This window comes from Salmo salar, chromosome ssa22 (genome assembly GCF_905237065.1).
Source record: "Salmo salar chromosome ssa22, Ssal_v3.1, whole genome shotgun sequence".
In the NCBI taxonomy this organism is placed as follows: Eukaryota; Metazoa; Chordata; class Actinopteri; order Salmoniformes; family Salmonidae; genus Salmo; species Salmo salar.
This window is the reverse complement of record NC_059463.1, coordinates 47,381,789-47,392,163: the sequence shown is the minus strand read 5'-3', so window position 1 is coordinate 47,392,163 and position 10,375 is coordinate 47,381,789. Positions and strand designations below refer to the sequence as shown.

Below are 10,375 nucleotides of genomic sequence, written 5' to 3'. Positions count from 1 at the left end.
AACCAAAACAAACAGCAAATGCATCCAACAAATTTGTAGTGTCACAACCTTGATGTAGTCATTGCGTGCTATGAATATGGGACCAAATACTTAACTTTTTACTACTTTAATACACATTTAAGTTAATTTGTGCCAATACTTTTGGTCCCCTAAAATGGGTGGATTGTGTAAAGAAATTGCTGTTCACCCGATATGGAAAATACCCTCAAATTAAAGCTGACAGTCTGCACCTTCACCTCATATCATTTAAAATCCAAAGTGCTGGAGTACAGAGCCAAAAAACAAAAAATGTGTCACTGTTCAAATACTTTTGGAGCTCACTATAGCTGTCCATCTAAGCCAAATTGAAGGCGTACAATGTTCTAATATGCTCAGATGAGATTCTGCATGGTTGAAATACATATTCTAGTTGTTCTCTTTTTAGAATTGTGTACATTGTATTTTAAACTCTTTTTTCTTTTACATTCTCTTACACAACAGTGTGTGGGGTCTATATTTGATCTTACCTGTAGAAACCTTCCCATCTGTGACTGATACTGATAGGCCTATAGGTGTAGGCCTAGATAGCTCATACTGTCTGTAGGCCTATGCTCAGAAACACACTGTACAAAAACCCCAGTGGGTATGAATGCTTCGCTAGGAAAATACAATTTTAAGATAATGCCTCGCCTAGAAGATGGTTGCCTCATCCAACCCTTATAGAGGTATAACGGTTCACCCTCCACCAAACTGCACAAACTCGGCCTTATCAGTGCACAAACAAGTGCCCTCCCTTTATTAAAACATTGACAATTAACCGACACAACGCCAACTGGATGCTCGGATAAACTTGTATTTTTCCTCCTGCTGTACATGCAACCGCTCTCTCCATTCCTAGAGAAAGGTGGATGTGGTGAGTCTGAAGGGAGGGCCAGTGACCTTAAATCACTTCTCAACGTACTTGGAACGTAGCTCGCTGAAATCACACAGCAGTATGCAAGGCCGAACTGAAAACCCACAAGGGGCCTTATGTAGACTGAATTGAACTTTTTCCTGGCCACCGTGCTTCTACACCTGCATTGCTTGCTGTTTGGGGTTTTAGGCTGGGTTTCTGTACAGCACTTTGAGATATCAGCTGATGTAAGAAGGGCTATATAAATACATTTGATTTGAAGCACCTTAGAATCAGAACAGCCCTGGAATTTGTATAATGCTTTTAAAGGGGAGCCATCCAGTGTGTTTTAGTTTAACCACCAAATTATAGCTAAGTGGGAACATTAAAAACACAGTATACACACCTATTTCTCTGTTGAACTCAAAGCTGAAAAAGAAGGGTCATAGGGTCAATGGATTTATTAAAGTTAAACAGTTAACAGTAGGACTGCCCTCTGCTGGACAATAGATGAAATGATACAGAGTACAGACGGAGATAGATACAGTGAAAACACCTCAGCAACGGAGGTAGTTTTGAACACAGAAATGTTTGCAAGTGACATTAACTCTCGCCAAAGCTTTAAAGGGCCAATCTGCAGTTGAAACAATAACAGTGTCACCCCACCTCTTTTTTGGTAAAAAGCTGAGGGATGGGCCTGAATAAATGTAACCACTCTCAAATTCATAGGCAGAGCTGTGGATGCCAGGACTGACCATCCACGATATACAAATTATAGTTGAACCATGTTTTGAGGCTATACAGTGTTGGTTTGCATTTACTTTGTTTTCAAAGATTGGAGTAAGCTTATATTTTGGATTTTGACTGGTCACGACAATTGAACTAAGCGTATGAGGAATTTATAAGTAATATTCTTCAATAATCAATGGGTATATATAACTAATTTAGAAGTCCAAAAATGGATGTGGCAATTTAAAAAAAGTCAGATGTATTTTTTAAGTATTCCAGATAAGTAGTCTGTACAGTAATTCTGTCACCTTGCAGTCTTCCTTCAGACTTCCCCATTAATCTTCACTAAATCAAACACACTTTTCATCTATTCCAATAATACTTTACAGTATGGTTCTCAACTGAAATGTGTATGTAGACTATTAAATAGGAGTTCCCCACATTGGTGTGATATCACTAAAACACCGGACAAAGTTGCCACCACAATAGTTTGGTACACTGCTTGTATGGTATTTCACGACATGAGATCTGTTTTTTCATACAACTTTTTTGTGTTTGATAAATCATGTTTCGATACCAACCATTCAGATGATAGTTAACTCTGTGTTTCTACTGTATTTGTATTTTAGTTATACTGACCGAACTATTCACTTATGTAGCACTGTCCAAGTGTTGAAACAATTAAACATGGGTCTTTAATTTATATTAAATCCATCAAATATGTTATGCATACAGTAAACATCAAACAGACACACAACACTACACAGTTGTTTATTATTTGATTTGCAAAACATCTGACAAAAATAACATTACATAAACACCAATTTATAATGTCTGTTGTAATAGAAAGAAAAAAACATCTGACAAAAATAACATTACATAAACACCAATTTATAATGTCTGTTGTAATTGAAAGAAAAAAACATCTTAAATGAAATAAAAACAAAAATATACATTGCAAGAAATTAGATGAATTACTTTGATAATTGCAGCCATATAATGCTGAAATGGACAGGCATTTATGTAGAGCATATTCATCCAAATGTATGCATTGTGTTACAAACAATACCTTAAGTGCTTCTGTTGTTTCTGGCTTTCCATCGAATGTGAAGTGGTGCAGTGTGTTAGAAACATGATTATTCATTTAACAATCTAACATTTTAGCTTAACAATTCTTCTTAAACTAGATTTTCTTGCCCACAAAGACCGGTAAAGTAGAATCGCAGTTAGCTGCTAGAATAATAGGTAAGGAAATACTATTGACCAATCTTTGAAATTAGCTGTCTCGAGAATCAAGAACTAATTTGAGTTGTTTTACGATACTTGGAAAAGATACTTGGAAAAGCTAGATTGCTAACTTTAAATTTCTGCTTTGCAAAACACTCTCCAGTCCTTAAAAGGTTCATATAGGCACTCAACTCAGGCCCCGAGGGACCACAGTGTCTGCTGGCTGTCAATATCTATAGCTAATACATAGGTAACACAAAGCTAGCTAATCACTACTAATTCTGAACTCCTTTCACTCCCTGCCTTGTACTCCAAAGTGTAGCGTGAGGAGTACATGGGAGCCAATTCCCCCATTTTCATTGTGAAAAATGAATTATTTGTGCATGCAGGTCACTTTAAGGTACTGTTATTTGCATTAGTTTATATCGATTTGATGTCTAGCGAGGTCTACATACCTCCAATAGCTAGCACGACAACTGATTATCAATCTGACTGCTTTTGCTGGACACATTTTTCTTTTTTAAAAGTTCTGTTTGAATACAAACCATCAAAATCGAGACAGTTGGAAAGATGGTAGGAAGCATTGTCAAAAAGTATTCAAAAACTGTATTCAAAGATATTAGTAGCAGTTAAACCAACATCTTGAATTGGTACTTATTGAGCAATGTCAACCAAATGGTGCACATACAGTTCACCAGAGGGAGTATGCTCAAAGGATTAGAGTCAAAGACTTAGAATATCTGGTCAAAAAAAAAGAAGAAAACTGCCTTCATGTTGGAAGGTGGATTAGCTGGTGATTAATATTACACAATACTTGCCGCCTCATTGATAGATTAAAGTGGTTTAATCAAAGTCAATAAATGGGCATCAACCTCCTCAAGTCTACATTGTTCAAATAGGAACTTGCCCATGCGTGCTTTTCTAGAACCAGCTTCCTATAGCTTTATACCAACCCAAACTACTTGGCTTTAAAAAACTACATAGCATGACAGACACTGTGGCCTCACATGTCCTGGTTAGCATATATCTGCTGGGCGATACCCAACCGTGCCAATGTTAGTAAGAATAACAACACACTGATCGATCTATGATGCTCTTGATAAAAGCAGCATTAAATGGATACTGATCTTTGTCCTGTCAGAGCTTCTGCCCTGAAAATATGAAGATCTACAGAGAAGAGTTTACTCTAAAAAGGTGGGTTGGGGGATATGAGAGTGGAGAAAACTTACTAGCTGATAGAGGGAAAGAAGGAGAGAGAGATGGATAGGGGACAGAGTGAGAAACATCTAGTAAGGGCAAAGACCATGCCAACTGTACCAAGAGGAGCAGACGCACCAACTCTCCGACCGAAACCATACGACTCATGACCCCTCTATACAGAGGTCACAATTAAGTCTCTCGCTGCGTTTCATTCCAGGAAGTTGCTCCCTCCCTTCTGTCCTTGTTCACTGTAAGCTGAATATGGCGTAAACCAGGTGGAGGTATTCCTTACATACAACTACCCAGTTGTATCAGATGGGCGAAACGCGAGTGAACTAAGAGAAAAAGGGAGGAAACCACGTATTAGAATGAAACACAACCCCGGTCGACCAGAACCCAGCCTGGACCCCCATTGGTCAGAATGCAGGCACAATTAAAACACAACCTCTGGTGGGTGTTTGTTCGTTACTTTAAGAAAAAAGGCAATGCTTTTCGTAAAAAAATATTGTACAAAAAAAACTACCAATGACTTCATTAGCTGTATAGTCTCCCAGTCTGCATGATGAGACATCTTTGAGGTAATCATTGATTCATTAGACAGCAATAAATACCAACACATATTACAAAAGTAAAAACAGAGGAAACTCCTTTAATGCTAAAGCATAATCTGTAGCTAAAAGAGGTAGATCATTGTTGTGTACATCCATTGTGGGCACTCCTTTTGTTTGAAGAAAAAAAAACTACACGTCAATATCAACGGTACTGTACAGTATATCGATCCCTTTCACATTCTGAAAATGTATTGAAAGGCAAATCTCACTCGATCAAAACAATTCATATTCTTTTTTGTGAGTTACATTTCAATTCATTTTCAAACTGGATTTGTAATTGCTTTGTACAACCTTTTATAAAAGAACACACTCTAAAACAAAAAAATGAGACTGTTATGCTAGCTGATGCTAGTGCACCACACCCTGTATTCTATGTATTCGCCCCGTTTGATATAGATGAATAAACAAGTAAGGAAAAGACATAGCCAACTGTAAAAACTCAAAATGATGCAAGTTCTAGTTGAATTTAATTTCATTAAATGGTTCCTACGTTCCAGTTTGGAGTTTGATCAAAATGTCACAAAAATGTAGGCGTTCTAAACCGATGAATGAAAAGAAAAAAATGCTTAACCAAGATTAATGACAAAAAATGGATTGAAATAAAATTCTGATTTTGCTTTCGTTCTTCAACTCATAGTTAATGCTATTGAACAGCTTTTGAAATGTCTGGAGTTGAAATCAACTGACTGTAGGTCATGAAGCCACATTAGGCCTTTTCTTCATAAAGCGTTTTGGAAAATCCACTACATTTGACTGAATATTGAGCAGCTATAACTGTGCAAAACCAGACCTGAGAGTGAGAGAGACCTCTCCTTACCCTGTACTTCTCTAAGGGGAGATTTGTGACAACATCCTGCCCTGTGGCATTTACATGATAACCAAGTCTTATACATACAGTGCCTTAGGGAAAGAATTCAGATCCCTTGACTTTTTCTACATTTTGTTACAGCCTTATTCTAAAATTCATTAAATAAAAGAAAATCCTCAGCAATCTACACACAATACACCATAATGACAAAGTGAAAACAGGTTTTTAGAAATGTGTGCAAATGTATTAAAAATAAGAAACAGACATACCTTATTCACATACATATTCAGAACCTTTGCTATGAGGAATGAAATTGAGCTCAGGTGCATCCTGTTCCCATTGATCATACTTGAGATGTTTCTACAACTTGATTGGAGTCCACCTGTGGTAAATTCAATTGATTGGACATGATTTAGAAAAGGCACATGCCTGTCTATATAAGGTCCCACAGTTGACAGTGTACGTAAGAGCAAAAACCAAGCCATGAGGTCGAAGGAATTGTTCGTAGAGCTCCGAGACAGGATTGTGTTGAGGCACAGATCTGGGGAAGGGTACCAAAACATTTCTGCAGCATTGAAGGTCCCTAAAAACACAGTGGCCTCCAACATTCTTAAATGGAAGAAGTTTGGAACCACAAAGAGCACCACCAACCACCAAGATTGAACTCTTTGGCCTGAATGCCAAGCGTGACGTCTGGAGGAAACTGTGAAGCATGGGGGTGGCAGCATCATGCTCTGGGGATGTTTTTCAGAGGCAGAGACTGGGAGACAAGTCAGGATCGAGGCAAAGATGAATGGAGCTTCGGGACAAGTCTCTGAATGTCCTTGAGTGGCCCAGCCAGAGCCCAGACTTGAACCCGATCGAACATCTCTGGAGAAACCTGAAAACAACGCTCCCCTTTCCAACCTGACAGAGCTTGAGAGGATCTGCAGAGAAGAATGGGAGAAACTCCCCAAATACATGTGTGCCAAGTTTGTAGCGTCATACCCAAGAAGACACAAGACTGTAATCGCTGCCAAAGGTGCTCCAACAAAGTACTGAGTAAAGGGTCTGAATACTTATGTAAATGTTATATTTCAGTTATTTATTTTTAAGAAATTTGTTAACATTTCTAAAAACCTGTTTTTGCTTTGTCATTATGGGGTATTGTGTGTAAATTGATGAGGCGAAAAAACGATTTAATCAATTCTATGTGGTAAATGGCACGTGTGTGTATAGATTGTGTATAGGCTTGTCTCCCACATGAATCTTCTCTCTGTGCCAGACTGGGTTCCAATGCCTTCTGTTTCTTTTTTTCTGTATTCATTGATCTGTACACGTTATGTATGCGCGTGTGTGTGTGTGTGTGTACGTACAGTTGAAGTCGGACGTTTACATACACTTAGGTTGGAGTCATTAAAACTCGTTTTTCAACCATTCCACAAATTTCTTGTTAACAAACTATAGTTTTGGCAAGTCGGTTAGGACATCTACTTTGTGCATGACACAAGTAATTTTTCCAACAATTGTTTACAGACAGATTATTTCACTTATAATTCACTGTATCACAATTCCAGTGGGTCAGAAGTTTACATACACTAAGTTGACTGTGCCTTTAAACAGCTTGGAAAATTCCAGAAAATGATGTCATGGCTGTAGAAGCTTCTGATAGGCTAATTGACATCATCTGAGTCAATTGGAGGTGTACCTGTGGATGTATTTCAAGGCCTACCTTCAAACTCAGTGCCTCTTTCCTTGGCATCATGGAAAAATCAAAATAAATCAGATAAGACCTCAGAAAAAAATGTGTAGACCTCCACAAGTCTGGTTCGTCCTTGGGAGCAATTTCCACCTGAAGGTACCATGTTCATCTGTACAAACAATAGTACGCAAGCACAAACACCATGGGACCACGGAGCCATCATACCGCTCAGGAATGAGACGTCTTCTGTCTCCTAGAGATGAACGTACTTTGGTGCGAAAAGTGCAAATCAATCCAAGAACAACAGCAAAGGACCTTGTGAAGATGCTGGAGGAAACAGGTGCAAAAGTATCTATATCCACAGTAAAACGAGTCCTATATCAACATAACCTGAAAGGAAGAAGCCACTGCTCCAAAACCGGCATAAAAAAGCCAGACTACTTTTTGCAATTGCACATGGGGACGAAGATCGTACTATTTGGAGAAATGTCCTCTGGTCTGATGAAACAAAAATAGAACTGTTGGGCCATAATGACCATCGTTATGTTTGGAGGAAAAAGGGGGATGCTTGCAAGCCGAAGAACACCATCCCAACCGTGAAGCACGGGGGTGGCAGCATCATGTTGTGGGGGTGCTTTGCTGCAGGAGGGACTGGTGCACTTCAAAAAATAGATGGCATCATGAGGCGCAAAAATTATGTGGATATATTGAAGCAACATCTCAAGACATCTGTCAGGAAGTTCAAGCTTGGTCATAAATGGGTCTTCCAAATGAACAATGACCCCAAGCATACTTCCAAAGTTGTGGCAAAATGGCTTAAGGACAAAAAAGGCAAGCCATTGGAGTGACCATCACAAAGCTCTGACCTCAATCCTATAGAACATTTGTGGGCAGAACTTAAAAAGTGTGTGCGAGCAAGGAGGCCTACAAACCTGACTCAGTTACGCCAGCTCTGTCAGGAGGAATGGGCCAAAATTCACCCAACTTATTGTGGGAAGCTTGTGGAAGGCTACACAAAACGTTTGACTCAAGTTAAACAATTTAAAGGCAAAGCTACCAAATACTAATTGAGTGTATGTAAACTTCTGACCCAGTGGGAATGTGATGAAAGAAATAAAAGCTGAAATAAATTATTCTCTCTACTATTATTCTGACATTTCACATTCTTAAAATAAAGTGGTGATCTTAACCGACCTAAGACAAGGAATTTTTACTAGGATTAAATGTCAGGAATTGTGAAAAACTGGGTTTAAATGTATTTGGCTAAGGTGTATGAAAACTTACGACTTCAACTATATGTATGTATGTATGTATGTATGTATGTATGTATGTATGTATGTATGTATGTATGTATGTATGTATGTATTGATTTGTACCTTACATTTTTTCATTCTTTATGCGATGCGCAATGCAGAGAACACCGGAAGAAGAATTAGCATTTAATTACCACAGTGAATTACTGTAATGTTTGTTTATGTGTCAATTAATCTCATAAGGGATGGGTTGCCAATAGGCGATTTGACACAAAAAAATGGTTTCATTCATTAATTTAGAATAAGGCTGTAACCTAACAAAATGTGGAAAAAGGCAAGGGGTCTGAATACTTTCCGAAGGCACTGTACATAATGAAAATCAATACTGTATATTTATATCTCATCAAATGAAAACAATCAACTCTCTGTATCTACACAAAGAGATATGCATGAAGGAAATCAAAAACCAATACCGCCCAAAATTCACAAGTCATCTTACATCCGTGACCTCAAAACAACACACGATAACCTTCACCTAACCGACTTGAACACGAGTGGTACTGAGTAGAAATAATCATGCAGCCTATCACCTTACACATCCTGGGAGAGTATCTCTTCCAGGAACTTGTCAATCATTCGTAAGAACTAAAAATGATTCCACCAATCATCAGGTGCCTATGTAAGTGAATCCCTCACACTAGATATAAAGTGTGATTTGCAGAACAATTTGATTTTATACAACTTATATAGCCTATTTTTCTGCAGTCAGCCAATGGAAAATGTGTTATGTCGGCTAGGAGGGGACTTAACAAAAGAATGAAAGACTGTTAATAAGGGTGAGTGTGATTGAGTGGGCTGTGGTCCATTTGTTCGCAGTACTATCTGATGTCTTAGGGGGTAGGTACTCCGTTTACCGACAAAGCCTTGATGGTGATGTTTTAAAGCAATGACAAGGTTTACTGCTAAGAACACAATGTTCTGATAAAGTTCCTTCAACATTAGCAAGACCCATAGTCCTTCGTTCTCCCCCACTATCTGCAAGAGTACCACATAACAGTGTTCTCTGTAGCCTATAGTGATGAAGCAGCACAACTAAATGCCCCGGTAGTTTCTGTTTAGCCAATCACAAGGTTAGTTGAAGCAGAAGTAGCACTCGGCAGCGAGCCTTGGCAAATTGCACACAGAGACTGAAGGACAGAATGTACAAGAGACCGCAGTCTCACACAATCATTTCCACATCAGCAGGGAAAAAGATAAACTGACCTAAGATCAGCATCTAAGGTCAACTTCACCCTACACAGAGATCTATCTCGCTATAGCCTCTTAGGGTCAGTTTCCTGGACACAGATTAGGCTAAACCTCAATTTAATCCGCACCGCTGAAGATCCGCGCTATAGCCTGAATTTAAAGGCAATGTTCCTGTGTTTGCGGAGACTGCTTTCACGGTAAACGCTGCATATAGACCGCTCAATCGTAAATTATCTTTACATTTCAGTCACACAATAACGCGGATCTTCCGCAATCCAGATTGAATCTAGCCCCTAGGTTTGACAAAAATGTATGGACAATCTCCATTTTCCAACTAGGTTTAATAATCTGTGTCCAGAAAAGCAGTCCTCAGTTTCAATTCACTTGCTTTACAAGTGAATACACAGGGTTGGGGAGTAATGGAGTAACGGATTACATGTAAAGGATTACAAAAAAACGGTAACTGTAATCCGTTAAATTACCAGCTAAAATATTGTAATCAGATTACAGATACTTTTGAAAAACTAGATGATTACTTCAAGGATTACTTTTATATTCAGAAAGAACTTCTCTGTTCTCTCAATGACATTCAAATCATCTTAGAAAAAAGGCCCAAGTTTAAGTTTGTTCCAGCTGAGCAAGTCTGACCACAAGTCAGAGACCACTATGATGACACAATAAATGTGTTTGATCGATCGCAGGAAAAGAGCAGGAATAGGCTTTTGTAGGCTACAGTCCAAGCTATGT

General features: G+C 38.6%; 1 protein-coding gene across 1 annotated transcript in view; it reads right to left on the bottom strand.

The window, feature by feature from the left end:
* Nucleotides 1-2,355: 2,355 nt before the first annotated feature.
* The window catches only part of LOC100136371 (vitamin D3 receptor B), a 94,559-nt gene continuing 86,539 nt past the window's right edge, over nt 2,356-10,375 (bottom strand). Inside the window, exon 11 of the mRNA XM_014167996.2 lies at nt 2,356-4,362. Coding sequence (XP_014023471.1) covers nt 4,339-4,362 — 24 coding nt within the window. The 3' untranslated portion in view covers nt 2,356-4,338. The remainder of the gene's footprint in view (nt 4,363-10,375) is intronic.